Source organism: Trematomus bernacchii, unplaced genomic scaffold (genome assembly GCF_902827165.1).
Source record: "Trematomus bernacchii unplaced genomic scaffold, fTreBer1.1, whole genome shotgun sequence".
In the NCBI taxonomy this organism is placed as follows: domain Eukaryota; kingdom Metazoa; phylum Chordata; class Actinopteri; order Perciformes; family Nototheniidae; genus Trematomus; species Trematomus bernacchii.
Genome location: NW_022987720.1, coordinates 1,927,421 through 1,945,829, shown reverse-complemented (window position 1 = coordinate 1,945,829; position 18,409 = coordinate 1,927,421). Strand labels below are relative to the sequence as shown.

At 38.5% G+C, this 18,409-nt stretch overlaps 2 protein-coding genes across 5 annotated transcripts; one reads left to right on the top strand and one right to left on the bottom strand.

The window, feature by feature from the left end:
- Window positions 1-5: 5 nt before the first annotated feature.
- Window positions 6-10,171, bottom strand: lca5 (lebercilin LCA5). Of its 4 annotated transcripts, none has more exons than XM_034143997.1 (10): window positions 9,437-10,171; window positions 9,272-9,354; window positions 7,751-8,163; window positions 5,617-5,858; window positions 4,812-5,117; window positions 4,052-4,189; window positions 3,833-3,929; window positions 2,726-2,862; window positions 2,418-2,625; window positions 6-2,340 (listed from the first exon to the last, which is right to left on the bottom strand). In XM_034143997.1, exons 3-10 carry the CDS (start codon window positions 8,139-8,141, stop codon window positions 1,442-1,444), a joined length of 2,418 nt encoding a protein of 805 aa, XP_033999888.1. In that variant the 5' UTR covers window positions 8,142-8,163; window positions 9,272-9,354; window positions 9,437-10,171; the 3' UTR covers window positions 6-1,441. The 4 variants fall into 4 exon arrangements, with proteins under 4 accessions (XP_033999888.1, XP_033999889.1, XP_033999890.1 ...); XM_034143998.1 differs by having other exon boundaries at window positions 9,804-10,171; XM_034143999.1 differs by having other exon boundaries at window positions 9,997-10,171.
- A 462-nt stretch (window positions 10,172-10,633) lies between these two features.
- sh3bgrl2 (SH3 domain binding glutamate-rich protein like 2) lies at window positions 10,634-17,791 on the top strand. Its single transcript, XM_034142378.1, has 4 exons — window positions 10,634-10,875; window positions 14,088-14,273; window positions 15,108-15,188; window positions 16,101-17,791. The coding sequence occupies exons 1-4, from the start codon at window positions 10,831-10,833 to the stop codon at window positions 16,113-16,115; spliced, it is 327 nt and encodes a 108-aa protein (XP_033998269.1). The 5' UTR covers window positions 10,634-10,830; the 3' UTR covers window positions 16,116-17,791.
- The last annotated feature ends 618 nt before the right edge of the window (window positions 17,792-18,409 follow it).

Here is an 18,409-nt window from a genome sequence, read left to right as displayed (position 1 = left end):
AACAAAATACACTTTTTAAAACAAACAAAAATTTGACAAGTAGAAAATGTGAAAAAATCGACAATTAAATACAGACCACAACGTTTGTTTTAACTGTTACAAGTTTCATCCATCACGAAAGTTACTCGAACAAGATTTGCCACAAAAAGCTACAACAACCTTTTCAAAATTGTTTAATGGGACATTTGAATAAAGAACTATTAATTTGAAAGCTTACTGATGCACTTTTGTGTGCCACATTAAGAGTTGCAAGGTATAATTTCAGATAACACATCAATAAATATAGATATAAATAAAGTATTTTCTTTTTAATATAACTTCAATATAGCATGTCATTTCTCCTGGTTTGCTTTAGTGCCGATTGTCTGCCATCACATGAGACCGAGTGCAGGGGACTGGCCCTAAGACATAGTGTTTTAATGAATATTAATGGTTACTGTTTTACAATATCTTCAAGTCAAGGGAATACATTTGTTAGTTTTTCTTTGTCCAAACACAACATTTAATTGATTGATTTCATTTCCCACACAACTACAGAAGCATTAATTGAGCCTATAATAATATATTTCCATCCTTTGATAACAGGGCAGCAACATGTAGTTCGGGTCATTTAAGTGTTCCCTGTAATATGACTTTTAATCAATAGGCCTATCATTATTATATTGGTAGTTACAAACCTGCAGAAAGTTGCCATTTTCATAAAGTTGTAAAAATAACCTGTTTTATATAGATGTCAGCCATTCAGGAAGAATCTCTTATCATACAGTGATTGTCATATTGCTTAGTGCTAGATTCTTGAGGTATGGACTGGAAAATAAATCAAATTGACGGAGCCTAAACATAAAATAAATGTCCAAACCAACCAATCATATCAGCAACCCCAGACTAACAGTACTGGAAGATCTCATTTCCAGGGCTAATATCCAATAATGAATCACCCACCTGTTAAATATTTTAGTGAACAACAGGAGTGAAACAAGTCTCTGTCCACAACATTTACAAGCCGAACATCAAAAGGTAAAAAACCCTGTATTACCAGTTTCATCAACACCTCATTTAACCATAAATGTTCTACATAAAAACATTCACACAAGTTATGTAATTTTTCATTTATATTGTTGGAAAATATTTAAGAAAATCTGTAGAAAAAGTATTTTTTCTTTTATATTTGGTTCTGCTGATGATGTGGACATTTTTGTTGTGAAATAAATAGTGGTAAGACTTACATTTAAGGACAATGTTTATTGTGAATGGACTGCATTTATGTTGACTGCAGAGCCTGGGGATTGAACCATCGACCTTCCGATGTTGGACAACCATCTACCATCTGAGCCAAAGAAGCCCTCTTATACTGTATATCTTATATTTTTGACTCATCTTGTGACTTCAGACATCAGTGATGGCCTTTTATGAGCCTGACTACCTCAAATCTAAATTATTTTCATAAAGTAAGTTCCTCTATGTCATCATCAAATGAGGTGATGGCACGGATGGCGGGCCTGCTGTCTGCCACGTGGATGGTGTTGAGGGAGGATGCTGGAGGAGTAGAAGACCCTGAGTTGAAGCTGAGTAGTCCTTCCCTTTTACGCACCCCATTGGTAGTTGGAGGATTTTTGAGGACCTCCATCTTATTGTATGTGCTCACACTGTCACCCAGAGGTGTTGCCAGAGCTCCGAATAGTTGCTGCATGAGGCTAGCCTTCCTGTCCTTCTCCGCTCCACCGTCCGTGTCCTTTTCTTTCTCTGTCTCCACCCCTCTGAGGCTAAAAACACCTATCGCCTCTAACGACGAGTCCCTGTCCTGTTTCGGTGGAGGGGGAGGGAAGCCGGAAGAACCTCGAGAAGCTGAATTCCCGAATGAAGGCGCGTAGCTCCCGAATGCCAGGTCGTCACCGGAGATTTGTGTCCGCAGTGCTCTCCTTCCCACTCCTGCTGTGGCAGTTCCACCCTCCATGCCTGATCTCCTCCTTCCACTGTCCCCGCCTCCAGCACGGACACCGGCCGACTCTTCTGGTTCTGTGAGGTTAAAAACTGAAGAGTTTCTCTGCTCAGGAAGACGAGGAGAAGCGTGGTTACTGGTGGTCTTATTGGACTCAGAAGGAATAGACTCAGCAAAAATGGCGTCCTGGGATCCGTGCTCTTGGCGGTCTATTTCACGCATCTTAGCCAGCAGCAGTTCTTTTGTGCGACGTGCTTCCTCTGCCGTTTGCCGATTGGACAGAGCCCCGTGGTTCCACCTGTCCACCTCTTCCTGGACATGGCCACGCTTCCTGTTGTTCTCTTCCTCCTGGCGTAACAGGGAACTCATCCTCTTCCTGTCCTCTTTCTCTTTTTTCTCCTCTGTGGACATAAGACCATGTTTTAATCCTTTTCTCAATGCATTAGTGTTGCAAATGTGTACTGTATGCTCATCTTACCTTCTCTTAGTTGCTTTGCCTTCTCCTCAAGCAAGTTTAGCTCCTGGTTCAGTTGCAGCTTCTCCTCTTTTTGCAGCTCTTTATCGTTCTCCTTCACCAACTCCTTCTCCTTGTTTCCTTCTATTTCTTTGTTGCTTGTCTTCTGCTGTTCCCACTTTAGACGTCGGTCCTCTGTCTCCACCTGTCTGTCAACACCGGCAAACTCCTGCTGAAGTAAATGGATTGAGAGAAAGAGGCGTAAAAGGTGAATGACAGACAAATGACACTGAGAGGGGAATAAATGTGAATGTTGGGTACAGTGAATTTACCTTGAGCGATAGATACTCATCAGGTGCCTGTTCACTGTACTCATTGGCATCAGTGATGGCAGGGGGAGGAGTGGGGAAATCCAGACTGGGCGCCCTGTCTTTAGTCTGCACTGCCTTAGTGCTGCTCCTGCTGGGGACTACGTGTGAAACAAGAGCAGAATACATATTCAAGTTCATTTTGTAGTCCTTTTGCAAACCATGAAACCTTGATCACTAGTTTCCAATATGTATTAGCATCAATGTTCATCAGCTTCTCAAAACTACTTCAATATGGATAAATATACAAACATTTGAGAAGCTTATGAATAGATGTTTACAGGTCTACAATGACCATCTGAACTTAAAGGGATAGTACAGATTTAATTAAGCGGCGGTATTGTATGAGGGAAGTTTCCAAAGTTTAAAACCTACACAAAAATCAATATCAGTTTTAGTTGACGCTTCATATTGAATATTTTCACCACATGCAATCAGACAGCCCTTATCAATGGGTAGCCACCAGACTCCATTAACAAAAACAGTCATTTAAGATTGCAGAATAAATAAATTGCTGGTTTACTGTGTGCTCAATATGTTTGTTTCATTGTGTGACTTCCATTATTACAGGTTCACTGTTGAAAAGGGCGATATGACGGGAAGGTATATTGGTAAAAAGATTCTACTTATTGCATGCAGTTAGATTGATCGATATCTTGGTCTAGCCTTTCTTTTAGGGGGCTAAAATATGTTTTCCTGCTGCCCATAATCCATTGAAGTGCATTGCTTAGCTCCTGTGCTGGTACTTGTGTTGGTGTCCTTTTATGCAAAATGTGGGCTTGCCGACTGTAGGTAGATAATTATCTCACACAGTCCGCACTTCAAAATCCCTCAGTCTTTGCAATAGACTCTTTTTACCACCCTTTTATTTATTTTTTTATTGCTTTTTATTAATTCTACCGTGTTGTGTAATGTTTATTTATACTGTTCATGCTCATTGCTTGTAGCACTTTGGGATTTGAAATCAAATATGAAGTGCTTTATAAATGGAACCCATTATTATTATTATTACTCTTTGGTTAAATGCACAAATAAGCTTCTGTCTACCTAGAACCAAAATTGTGGCCTTACTTTTCCGCTTTGTGACACTGTCAACATCTTTCCTTGGGGCAGGTTTCATCATGCGGTTGGCATAGATGTTCCTATCATCTAGTTCTCTCTCCTTCTCCTAAAAAGAAAAGGAATCAACAAAGTGAACATTTCGTACAATGTTGCTTTTTATACCAAATCAAAAAGGAAGATACCGTTTGCCTTAGTGGATATTCCAAAGTATATTTTTTGTGTTTGGACCTTGAGTTTATTGGTCAGTCGTTGCAGCTCCTCCTGCAGGGTCTGGATCTCGTCCTGGGCACTGATGGTCCTCTTCTTCTCTCCAGCCAGCTGCCTCTGGTAACTGCCGCTTGTTAGCTCCACGCTACGCTCCAGCTCCTACACACACACACACACACACACACAGATGTAGACACTTTCCAGCTAACACAAGAAGAAAAGAAACTCTAACAGACAAGCCTAAGTCAATATCCCCCTCAAAAACTCACATTATCTTGTTCTAATAGTTTCACATTAAGAAGTCATTTTATTTTGAACATTGTGAAATGTGAACATTGTTTACGTGGAGGCTTCAAATGAATCCAGTAGGTTTTCTGCCTCGACCTGCACTGTATATTATTTGTTATCTTTGTTTGTTTGTGTATTTTTTAATTGTGCAAATAAACTAAAAAATAAATGTATAGAAGTATGACAAAGAAAAGTGTAATATTAAAAAAAGATGTGTGTTAAAAAAATGTATAATAACGCAATTCTATCAAATCTGAACAGGTGTTTTTTTTACTGTGGTGTAAACAGCAGGCAATAATGTACATTACTTCATTTATTTACAGATTTTGTAAAAATTTAAAACCTGATTTATTTAGGCAATTTCCCTTGAATATCTACAACACAGAGGCCTTTAAAGTCCCGTACAGATTAGAGTTATTAATAGCATTACATTCTAGAAAAAAAACACTGCAAAGTAACGCGTAACTATTAATAAATAAGTAAATAAATGTACCTTAATCTTGCGTTCTGCCTCTAGGGCCCGGGTCTTCTCCTCCTCTAGCTTGCGGCTGAGCTCGTCTCTGGCTCCTAAGTCTCGCTGGTCGACGAGCTTCTTCAGCCGCGCGATGGTGGCCTGACTCCTCTGCAGCTGCTCCTCGCTGTCCTTCATCCGGCGCTCAGCGGCCCGCTCCCGCTCCTGGGTGCGTCTGAGCCGCTCGCGCAGCACGTGGGTGTCGTTGTTGTGCCGCGAAATCAGCTGGGAAATCTCACTTTCTGTGTCATCGTAGCGCTGCAGGGCTTTATCTTGGCGCACCTGAAGCTGAAGCATGGAAAAGCGGACATTCGAATTCAGGACACCACAGGTATTAATAATGATGAGTTAGAAAATGTATATTAAGGTAAAGGGTTATGGGATTGATTTTCCAACAGAGATGTGTGTTTATTTTTTTTATATGATTCCTACAGCTAAAGGGAAATTAGATTTCATGTTTAGCACTTTTCATGATGCAAAAAAACTAATTTAAACAAATTAGATATTAGACATTTTTCTCTTTTAAAGATTTCTTTTGTGAATACAACAGCAGAAAAAAAACGATTCATAAAATACTAGTTCCCATTTCTTTTTTAAGACTTTTTGAGAGATTGATTTTTTAAGGCATTTCAACCTAAATGTAGGTGTTAGATGATTTAATCGGGGCCTTTTAAGATTTCTTAAAGATCCATACTTGCCACTAAAATCCGACATTGTTCACTTAAAACTCTCAACCTTTCCTGGCCTTATTTATTTAACCTCGACCTAACTAGAGTGGTAAACCTACCTGTCTGAGAACTCGATTTTCCTTCTGCAGCTCATCAGTGCGCTGTTGCAGCTCAGCGAGTGAGTTACGCAGTTCATTGATCTTGAGCAGGCGGGCTGAGAGCATCCTCTTGGTCACCAGGTCCAGGTCTTTGGGAGGCGTGGACTCCTTGCTTTGTGAACGCACTCCCCTGCGCTGATGCTGGGTCAGCAGGTGGCCACCTGGACGCTGTGGACGAGAAACACCCCGACGCCCCAAACCTCCTGCAAAGATAGAGGAACACACATGATGTAGGGATAAAGACAGTAAACACTTTGACAGGACCATACTGAAACAAGTGCACTGGTAGTGGTAAATGGAAAATAAGGTTGAGGCTGAAGACTAATCGACATACCGTGTTTAATTTCGTCTTAATGTACAATATTTAATTTCCCATTCTGTTCTTGTATATATCATATTCTATTTACGTGTATAGACTTCTTGCACTATTTTTTATTTGTATTTTATTATATACATTGCATCGTTGGAGGAGCTGGGGTAATACGATTTTCATTGCCATTTCTACACTGTAGCTTATGTGCATATGACATTAAAACCTTTGAATCTTGAATCTTTGAATACAATTGTACTTATTGAAACATAATTAGAAAGTGAGGAGCTTTTATTATATTCAAATAGAACTTCTGAATGAAAGATTTGATTGATTTGTTAATCAAAGCTGGAGTATTGCCGTTAAATGACCATGTTAAAATCTGCCTTATACTGCCATCACATGGGGCCTCATTTATAAAGGGATATACGCTCAAAAAATGGCGTACGCCAGTTTCTACGCAATGTTTGCGATTTATAAAATACTAACTTGATGGGAAAATGTGCGGTCCTCCACGCAAACTCTAACCCATGCGTACGCACTAAGCACAAGAACGGGAGAGACGAGAAACTGCGACACCGTTGGCAGAAGGAAGAATGGAGAGAAATATGTGGAAATAAATAAAATGTTACCTCTCATTTATCATATGAAGAATTCATTTTCAAACATTGATTAAAGCCAATCTTAAAATGATTAAACAAACGCCTGTTTGAGACTCCTCAGTGCACACAAAAACATAACTTGGAAAAATAAATAAATACGGATATGTTATTTAAAACCACCTCGAATAATTGTGTAAATGTTATGAAATGTTTTCTCATAAATGATGCGGTAAGCAGGAGGACAGAATAACATCTAAACTGACGCCGTTTTGCATTTCTATAGGTTGTAGATACGAGCATGGTTTTATATACGATCACGTTTAATCGTGTTTTATGCCGTTTGATAAGTCGCTCGTAAAACACAGGAGGTATGGAAACTAAGAACACCATATGTGGTAAATTGTACAGCTAATATAACACAACACATTAGTTGTATTTCCTTTAACTGGTGGATTATGGATATATAGTTGCTGATCGACAGCTGGAACACAAACCACCAAATACAACAAAAATAATTCAGATCCAGTCGTCATGACTCCACTCCGGAGGGATTCCCTGATCATTTCTTACAGTTTCTCATCAAGGGGGTGTCTCCTGTCCCCGGGACAAACACACTGCCTGAGGAAGGTTATTTGTATTTTTTTTGTCATTAACTTTTTTCGGACCACTTATTTATTTATTTTGGTGACGATCCGACCTCCATGCTGCTACTCTGGTTCAAACTGCATCCACCAAACAATATGATTTATCTCGACCTCCCCAAAATAACCAAAATCTGACACGGTGTGAGATGTCTTTTTTAGCTGTTCGGTCGTAATTTCCTGCGATCTTCTTCATGCAGTCAGTCAAAATGAATGAATGGGCGTTTCTTTGACTATTTATAGGCAAATATGGGCGTTACGTGAAGCCTGCAAAAGCTGCGCCGCATTTCGAGTCGATTGTGATTTATAAAGGGAAACAGGCGTAGGAAGTGCCGTACGCACTTCCCTCGCCGGTACGCAATGTTTTGTGAATCGGAAAATGTCGGAAAATGTCTGTACCTATTTTTTTGCTTTGTACTACGTAAGCAACCTTCTCACGTCAATCCTACGCAAGGCGTTATAAATGAGGCCCCTGGACATTAAATCCAATGTAGCCAGTAAAGGTTACAAGATGAGATTGACCATATCCTTGCTTTACATACCTGTCTTGAGGGGGCTGTTAGAAATCCTTTTTGAACGCACCATTCTCCGAGGAATAGCAGTTGGAGTCCGGGACCGGGAGTATGGTGAGTTCGAGCGCTCTGAGGGAGACTCATTGTCATAGTCGTCTGAGTAAAACGACCCACTACTTCTTCGTCCCACTCCGTCTGATAACTGGTCCCGATCTGGATCTGAACGCCAGGTTCTGGTTTTCGATCTACTCTCAACACAGCTTTCTTTTTCCACCTCGTCCTTGAGATTGTCCCGGGAGTTCTTTTTGCGTTTTTCGAAGTGTGATGATCGGGAATCTTTCTTTGAACTGCGGAGTGACTGACGACTTTGATCGACATCACGGTTGTCCTCATACGGGTCGGTTATGTTTTCAGATTCCATGCTGTCACTCTGAGAATAAATGCTGTGATGAATTCAAACACAAGGGAAAAGAAACATGTCAGACTTTGAACTACATAAGGATTATTTTCTAAAATGTACCAATAACAAACTATGTGTCTTACCTGATTTATCATTTAACATAAAAAACATCTCCTGGTAATCTGATCTCAACTGTTTAACAATGCAAACCATGAATCCAAACCACTTATAAGAACATAGTCCAACTGCGTTCTCTCAAGATTTTCTGTATTGTGTGTCTTGGTCACTAAGCGACAACACACAAGAGGTGGAAGTTTCCATGAGACTGAATGATGTATGATATCACTACCGCTACAGACAACACACTAACATGCCTCTGTCTGCCCTGGTGACTTATTAAACAGCCAGTTGATTATTTCTTACTGGAATATAAGACTTGTAAACTTGTGTTCAAAGAAAACAGAAAAAGAGGAACATTTACAATTCTTACCTGATACTTTTTATTTGGCTGATTGTAAATATGGTGTTGCATATTACATAATGTAATGTAATAACATGCACATATATATTTATTGTATGCCGACACTATTTTGTATATATATATAAATATGTAGAATTCTTCTGAGAATATTTTGTGAATAACTGTATTTATATCAATTAAAATGTTGATCTTTTAAAATTGCCTTGTTTTAGTATTCAAGGACCATGCCACTTAAGATTTGTTTTGTTGATTGTAAGGGATCAAACAACCTTGAGTAGATATTAAAAACTAATAGCCAACCATAATATTCTTATATCATCATCAATAATAGAAACACTTGATGGATAAGTATCTATGGCAACACCAGTACACACACAGCATCATTACAATAATCAGAAACAAGTGTAAATGAGGGTAAAAAGCTTTGTTAAATTAACAAACAGACGAAAAACTGTAAACAAATAAATTAAGTGGCCCTTATATAATGTTGTTCACCTCTAACATTTAGAAAGAAATGGATACATTATTAATTATATTATATTATTAAACATAATAATTTAAACGGATTTACTTAACAATTTCAGTTTTTTTAATGTTTTTGATCACAAAAAGTGATTTAATAATAATATTAATATTCATTATCAGCATCAGAGTATGTTACATCACTCACCACAGAGGTTACATTACATTCCCATCATCTCCTTTGGCATCTTCTACTTCATCTTGCTATTGTCAGACTGTCCCAGGAGGTCCCTAAACATAAGTTGAGAACAAATATATATGCTTTATTAAGCTCTCAATAAAAAAAAATAGATTCGTGTTATTAAGGGCTTACTAAAGCGGTACAACAAGCGTCCCCAGCCTGCTCTCAGTGACGGACAGATAGGATTAAAGTAGGCCGTCTGCTGTTGACAGGTGCTTTGTTGCTAAACTGCCTCTCAAGTAAATAGTTTATTTGCCTGAAGCCAACCACACCATTCAGTGGGCTCTATACTCCACATTATCAAATAAACGCGAATACAAAAGGAGAGTAGTTGTTGAGCTTCCAAACAGCATTTTAGCGTAACGCCACTAGCAACCGTTAGCCGAAAAGAGGTTGTATAAAGCTAACGGTGAGAGATGACTGACTTGTTGATGCTAGCTTATTATGCTAGCATAGCAATACAAAACTACCATCAGCTGGTGGGAGGTTTTAACGTTACCCTTCGGCGTCTGCTGGCACCAACATGTCCTTTATCCCGCGTGTTAATGTTTTAAATCTTGTTGGCTAGTTTACGTTTAACTTTGCAAGAAGAAGCAATGCCCTGCTTCTTGTTTTAAGACTCAGCCCGCTAATGATAACGACGTAGCTTTAACTTCTAGCAAGCTAGCATTAACTTAAGCTAATTTAGCTACCGTTTGATTTCAGCATAGGATATATAAAGCATTGACGTCCGTCCTTGATGGACACAGTCATGACTATGTTTTTTTTAATAATGAGCCGTCCTGCAATTATCCACAATAAAACAGCAAGACGGAGTTTTCCCGAGCCAGCAGCCTCAGATAATGTTATTTTAGTCCACGCCTTGAGGTTTGCTCCAGTCCCTCCGCTGACGCTGTACCATGGCAACCGCAGTGCTCCCTGCAGTAACACTTTACATCCAGAGGGGCGCTGTAATGCATGTCGTGCTCTGGATACAATGTGATTTGATTGGAAATAACTCAAACCTTGCTACAAATGTGTTTTAGTCATGCAGTGCAATGCATATGTTATGTTATAGTATATTATAGGCTACTATTGTATTTACTTCATTATTCAAATGTAGGGGACACTCAAACTGAGTTATTAACTTAAAAGCACATGCGGACTTTCATTTTGTCATTTAAAACCTCAGTTTTGATCAATACTATAATAATTTAATAATCCCACAGCAAGGTTGGATTTACGCACAAATGGAGTTTTGTTCTCCAAAAAACAACAGCACTGTTTGATTATTTTGAAAACTATGACCGGAAGTAGGCTTCAGTGTTAAATGTGATGTCTGTTGCATCTGTGCGCTGAGAGCCACAGTAGCAGAAGCGCACGCTGTGTTATTACCATGGCTCAGTTTAAATACTGGAGACGCGTGTCTACTCTTTTCTAAAACACAGCCTGTAGTTGAAAGTCGGAATTCGTTATATTGAGAACAAACGAGATCGTTGCCATCAGTTTGTGTATCGTCTATCATCTGACATTAATTTAGGATTAAAATGGTCATCAAGGTTTACATCGCCTCCTCAACTGGCTCTATCGCGGTGAGTGTTTGCAAAATGTGTTTTAAAGCTTGTTGACAGTTGCACATCAAGGCATATCACAAAGGGGTGTTGAAATATGACTTACCAAACAGTGTTTATTGCCATCATGTAGCCACAGCGTACTGTGATCAGTGCTGTTCACAAGCAGTGAAAGTAACCAGCATCCTTCAGACATCAAATCTAAAAAACAGATTTTTTATTGTCAGGATACATTTATTTTGTATAATGTGTGATGCATGTGTTAATTCAGCCTGTTGCATTTTTGGCAAATGCATTTTCCAAAAATATATATTTTTAATTTTAATAAATTGTATAAGAGTTGTAATGTGTAGAAGCTTAATAAATAACACATTCTTGTTAGAAAAAAGTACGTGTTTGGTGAGCAAACAACAGCCCCCCAGGATGCACAGGGGTGGACAAAATAACAGGAACACTACTGTGTATTAAACTGACTATGTTTGACATAGTGAACTATATGTAGAAGTGCACCTCTCATGGAACATTCCTTATGTCCTCTTATTCGTGTTGTGAGATGTTATTTTTTTGTTAACCATGGTTTGTTTAACCCTTAGGTTAATCTTGGGTGGGGTTCATACTACTGAGAAAGCCATTTCCTGTTGATATTGAGTAGTGCAGAAATGAGTAATTGAATAGTCTATCAACAGAAATGTCTAGCTGCTAAAATGGGAGTTTTTTTTAACAGATTTTAATAATCGTGTTTTGAATACAACTGGATTTTGGATTGATCATCAGACCGTAAAAGCACTTAAAGAGTTCACTTTTTGCTATTGATAGCAATGAATTGATGAACAAAAAAGAAATTAACCAATATGAAAAAGTCATTATTTGCAGCCCTAGTTCAGTTTGTGAATGCCAAATGTCATTGAGAAAGCACATCTGATATTTAGTACCGGCAGATTACCAAACAACACTCTTGTGTGAATCCTTCAAGCCTTAGGTAATGGGGAAAATGAGTAATATATTTATTTTAACACGCTCAATCTCTATAAGAGAGCAGCACAATCTTTCTGCGTTTACAAAGAAGTTATTTTTAACCCTATGACACATACATTCAGAGCACACTGACTCTCACACACACAAAGCACAGTCGTGCACGCCTGGCTGAATAGGTCCACCATTTGGGTCAGTTATGTGAGTGTTGAGCTCATGTGAATGCAATTTACTGCAAATGCTTTTAAATTGAGTTACAAGTGATTGAATAAAGAGGGAAGGTGGGACTGGATCCCTCAGCTGGTTTAAAGTAAATTGGACATGTGAGTGGAAAGAAATACAGTAAATAGTGTTAGATAGACATTCGGGGAATAATACTGTTAAATATAGAGTAGTCATAGAGTGAACTCTATAAAACAGACAGGTGCAACAGAAGTGGGAATATGTGAACAGCAATAAGGGAGAGTAATAATGAAAACACTCCAGTGAACCGATAAAATGAGCAGTTCACAGTTTAACAACAGCAGATTAGTGGAGCAGACATCATCAGAATGAATGAAGTGCAAATTAGGTTATCCCTCCCACCCATCCGTGGATATGTGCCAAGTTCTATATAGTTGTAACGTGAGGGGGGCGGGGAAAATGCTGCAGTTTTAAAAATGTCATGTTTTTAAATGTTATTTAGTAGCTCAGGAAATGTATGTATTTACATTTTTCCATCCAAAATCCTCTCTTTCCCTGTGTCCCTCTCTGTCCATGACTGAGAGATTAGCCTCCAGTTAATCCCCATATTTCAGAACGTGCGCAACAATTAATTCATACTCGTATAGGGAAATGTGAGTTTTTAGGAGTGTAATTTCTGCATACTCCCAAATTGAACTTGAACTCATCTATCCCTTGACACACTCACCCTCACTGGGAGAACCCTTTTCATTATTTAGGCTCACGCTGTCGGCTTTTCAGCTCAGAGGAAAGTTGTATCATTTTGTGAGCAGCAATGTGATATACAGCACATACTTAAACCTGTGATTCTATATGGAGTTTTAACCTTTGCCCAGAGCAAACAGACAGACATGTTTTTCTCTTTAAAGACAGTCAGTCCCCCTGCAATTCATTTACTTTGTTGTGAGTCTCCAGATAAATCTGTTTTATTGGCGCACAAAGAGGCTCACTGTTAGAAGGAAGACAGATAATCTTGTGTGTCTATAACAGACTGTCCTAAACAATCCCTTATTGTTTTAATGTTAAACAATAGCTCCATTGTGGTCCTTAGCATCACTTAAATAATGGATACACTTGACATGTACACACACAAGCTCACAGGACCGTTATCATTATTAAATCGTCATATTTTAATTTTTTTCATTATCTGCCAATGGCATAATTTGTAGAAAAATGTTTCCACAAAATGATACGCCCTGTTTTTATTGGTTCACACTGTCTGGTCCCCAAATGATTTAGAAAAATCAGCCCTTTTGTTTTGTTAACTATAAATACTCAATCATACAAACGATGTTATCACAATAATAGACTGCACGAGATAATACAAATGGAGACAAATAGGAATGAATGAATAAAGAGCACATTTATTGTTATTTGTTGAGAGCATTGATACATGATAACAGAATGTTTGACGGTGATGCTGAATATACAATTATTTCCATGCTAAACAAACGTAATAATTGCAGTAACATCAATAATTATAAAAAAGCTTTAAAGCAAAATACAAGCTAGATAAATAAAATGACAAACATTGTTGAAATGTGGTTAAGTGAAGTTGCAACCAAACCAATTCAGTAAAAAAAATATCAGTTTTAATCCGAAATCTCAAAGACATTTCGACCTTATGGATTTGTATGTTATGTTTGTTTGTTGCTTTCCCTTCTGTGGGAGTATTCTGACTTCTAAAATAACCCTGGGTTTGTTTTTTTTCCAGCACTCACAAACACATTGATGCAGTTTCACACACACAGAGTCCCAGAGCACACACAGGGACAATACCGTCGGGAGCTGTTGTATCCATCCCTTAGACCACAAGTGGAAAAGTTAATTGCATGTCCTCACGGTGGGGTTCCCTCATAAACTGACACAGCTATACAGAGCTACAGCACAAACTATGTTTGTGCGCATACATATTCATATGTACTGTGTTTATTCACATCATAGACAAACACTTATTTTCACACACAAAAAAGTTGACTCTCCAAACTCTTCAGGGCTGAATCCTCTTTTTTGTTACTATATCTTTTTGGCCTGTTTAGATAAAAAAGCATCAGCAGGCAGTGGTGGGTTTCCTGGAGGCCAATCGAATCAGCTTCCAGGAAGTAGACATCACCATGCTGGAGGAGCAGAGGCAGTGGATGTACCGAAACATGCCGAAAGACAAGCAGCCAGAGAAAGGCAACCCGCCGCCTCCACAGATCTTCAATGATGATCACTACTGTGGGGTATGATGGAAGTTTGTTTATAATGTTTAAAATGATCATACGTCCATATGGTAGCTTTTAACAGTTGGAGACAGTGTTGCCGAAAGGTTAATTTCTTGAAGAACTCAAGGGTTTAGAACTACATTTTGATGGAACATGAGATAACAATATTTGTCTCCAGGGACACTGGTGGTAAAATCTAGAGAAAGTACCTTCAATATCACAAAGAGAGGATAGTTGGAGCATTTAAAATCAAATGTAAGGAACATTTTTACCAATTGAGATCAAAATAAACTCAATTGTTTTACTTGTAGTGTTGTTTTATATGATAAGCAGAGGTAGGCGATTCGCCCAAAATCCCATTTGATTGGATATTTTTAAGTTCAAATAAGTCATTCAAAATGTTGAAACAGAGCGAGATTTTGATACACAAATACTCAGAAAAGTCTATATAACAATAAATAGCTGAATTCTTAACTCAGGATAACATTTAATTTAAGCAGTGTAAACCATGCAATTGAGTTTTTACATACATCTTTATCAATGTAAGTCAGTACAAGGTTGAGCATCCTATGCTGGTGAGTTCGATTAGTTAGTGCTTGCCAGTTCATGTCTCCACTGAGTTTGCACGCCACCCATTAATCCTGTGGTAATCCAGTTTCACGGATGGGGCGGATTATCTGCAGCCATGCCGTCCCTCTCACTGGTCAAGGTAATCCAACATTACTCTGTAATGTCATGGCAATTGAATTACATTAAAAACAGAAGAGGAGGGACTATTTGGCACAGATGTTTGCAACCATCTCTCAGATATCGAGATTATGTAACATCCTAATTTTGTTGTTTTCCCCTCAGGACTACGAAGACTTCTTCCAGTCAAAGGAGGACAACACTGTGTTTGCATTCCTTGGGCTCAGTGCCCAGCCCTCAGTGAAAGTAAGGGAGATTATAGGCATTTGAAAACACTCAAACACTCTGCTGTCTCTGTGGTATCAATCATACAGCCAAGAAAGTTAGCTGTCAATCCAGATTACCTCAAACCCTCTCCAGTGCTGGACGAGCAGCTATAGTTTCAGCAAGCTATCTCTGAAACGTAGGATTTCCATTTTATTTGCATTTCATTCAAATCAGCTTTGTTTGCAGGAAAAAGATAAACAAAACTCAAATCCCATACATCCAGATTCAGCTACCTAGTCTCCTCCCCTCAATCTGTTAGACATATTTATCCCAAAGATCCTCTTAGAATTTAGACAATCATAGTTCCCACCGAGTTAATCTCAGTGCTTAGATGACCAGTAAACACATAACATACACAGTATCTCTCATTCCTACTGCTTCGGGCAATGTTGATGCTTTTGAAAGAATACAAAGGTCCAGGCACAATTCAATGATCCACTTACCAAACATCAAAGGACCATATTTCCATCAGAGCTTTTATTTGATTTCCCTCCAGTTGCGTCCATTTTCTGTCTCTCTCCTTATGGATAATTATGTTAGGCGAGATCTGATAATATATAACCAGCAGGATATTGCAGATACATTCAATATGGACACGTGTAGCAGAGATGTCTGGCTTTTGAATATTTTGTTTAGTACACTGGTTTTTTATCTATGGGTGTATCTGATCCCCACTAGGGGTCGCCAAAGCCTATCAGTCGTTCTGTACTGATATTGTTATGCATTGAACCTAATATAAAATATGTGGCTTAGTTAAAGATGTTCACTGTGCTTAATCATAGAAAAGGGGTCCCTTTAGGAAAACATTTGGAACCATTGCTCTAACAAATCCAAGGAGAAGGTAGATACTAATTGTTAAATCTCCATATCATTTTGCCCCCCAATCTCTAGGATTCTGAGTCATAGCTGGGATCATACTGCTGGTATGTGACGACAAGGGACCCTAAACTACGAAGACCAAAACTGCATTGCTTCCTGTGTTGCATCACCTCTTCTCCCACGTTCTTCCTGCTTCAAAGCCAGCACCTTGCCAAACATCAGACTCCACGGATCTCACCCTGAACAACCTCTCCTGACTCTTCAAACGCTCATTCCACCATCACTTAAGTCTCCAACAAGTATCTGATGATCAACAGATACTAAATCACAGAAGAAAGGGGATTAACTTTATTATGTTTACTTTTTTCATGTCTAACACACTGTCACAACAATCTATCAGTAGCATCCATTCTGAGCAAACTAGATGTAGCAGCTTTTGCTTCAGGAGAACAGTTGCCTAAGTTTGATGTTTTAATGCTGTAGATGACGAATAAAATGAGGCGCAGCTTAAGTCACCTGAACACACCACCCTCCCTTGTGTGTGTATGCCTTAGTGTGTGTGTGTTTATGTGTCTGTGTTCTTCAATCAGCAGCTGTTAATAATATTGAGGGAGGATGAGAGTTAGCACTTAATTCAACCTTAAACAAATTGAGGTCTAGCTATCATGTCTGGCTGCGTGTGTGTGTTCATGTGTGGGAGTGAGGAAGAGCTCCCAGAGGTGACAGTGACACTTCAGTTCAACACAAAGCAGATCAGACCAAATACTATCAATCCTAAACATAATAGGGATAGGCAAGACCTTAAAACATTGCTAGCATTCAAGTGTGTAGTCACCGTCATCAAATAAAACAAACCTTGTTTATTCAACTGCCAAATAGGTTACTCAAATGACCGGGAGGAAGGTCTTGGTTAGGTTACAAATATACTTTTTTTATTTTCTAAGTATTTTCCTAAAGAAGCTAGGCACAATACAGCAAACGTTAGTAAAACAGAAGTAAATATCATTTGTAGGGACTACTTTAAGCTATGAGTTAATACACTTTTGGATCTTTTTGATTGTTTACAGAAGCAGGACAATGTTAGGGGATTAACCCTAAATAAACTACAGTGCTTAAGGTTCATGGGATGTGTTTATGACATGGAAAATATTGCCAGCTCTATCCTCTAATCCAGACTGCTATAGACAAATCAAAGCTACAATCAGGGTCACATGAGCCATAGGAGTGCACTTGCCAGATTATTACTCTAAGATTAATCAGACACAAGACAGGATGTAAGAACATATAGTTTATTGCTTAGAGATAAATGTAAAGCTCTGACAGATCATCTGAAATGTAAGCAGACTGCCTTCAGTGTGTTTTACGTTGCATGTTATGAAATGAACAGGTTGACGCATCATAGCAGTACTGTCCAATCTGTTGTTATATTCTTCGTCAGGAACACAAAGCATGTTGTAGTTATGTTTCTCATTCTAATTTAATTATCACGGGTGAGAGGTTGACTAATCCCTTTATGTTTACACATGTCAACACAAACAGATTCACCCTAGCCATTCTTCCCTAAATGTTGTGCCATTATGTGAATGGATGTCATTTTTACTTATTTCAAGTCATGTTGGGGACATCGATGTTTTTTTGACACTGTTAAGACGACATTCCTGTTTTAGTGAGCTCATGTACTGTGAAATCATGTGATGACTTTGTTGTGTGACAGATACTAACGAGCCTGTTGGGCCAACTAAATATACTTTGTGCTACACCTCTCTGTCGTGCTTGATTATTGCATTTTTCGGTTGATAACAGACTCGTGGGATCCATTTGCATTCAAAATTCGTGTTTTTTGTTGTTTTCATATTAGAAATCAGCCTAAAAACTCTGAAATGTAAATATTGTCATAAGAAACGTTCTGAATCACATCCGTGTTTTGTTACGAAGAAATTTCAATTTGCAAACTGAAAACAGAATTTGGTAAACACATTTATTTTTGTATTTCTTTATACTATAGTTACATACCTGCAGAAATACAAAAAAACTAAGGGCAACAAAACTGTAAAAACCTATTGGATCCACATTTGTGCTGTGATTGCAACTGGATAAGAAAAAAATGACTAACACAATCCATAGGAAACGCATGAGTAACAAATGACTCAGCTAAATTTGAACACAGAGTTTTTTTTAAATGTCTTTAATTAAAGGCAGGGTTTGATTTACGTGTAAGCAGTCCAACAAAAGGAAAAGGCATTCAAAAACACTAGGCAATATCTGAGTCAAGGTAACTGGAGATTGGTCCAAACGGGGAGCACACATAATAAATGCACAAGGAAAGAAGCATCAAAACAAGGGACAGGTGAGAACAGTGCTAATGAGGAATAGGTGAAAAC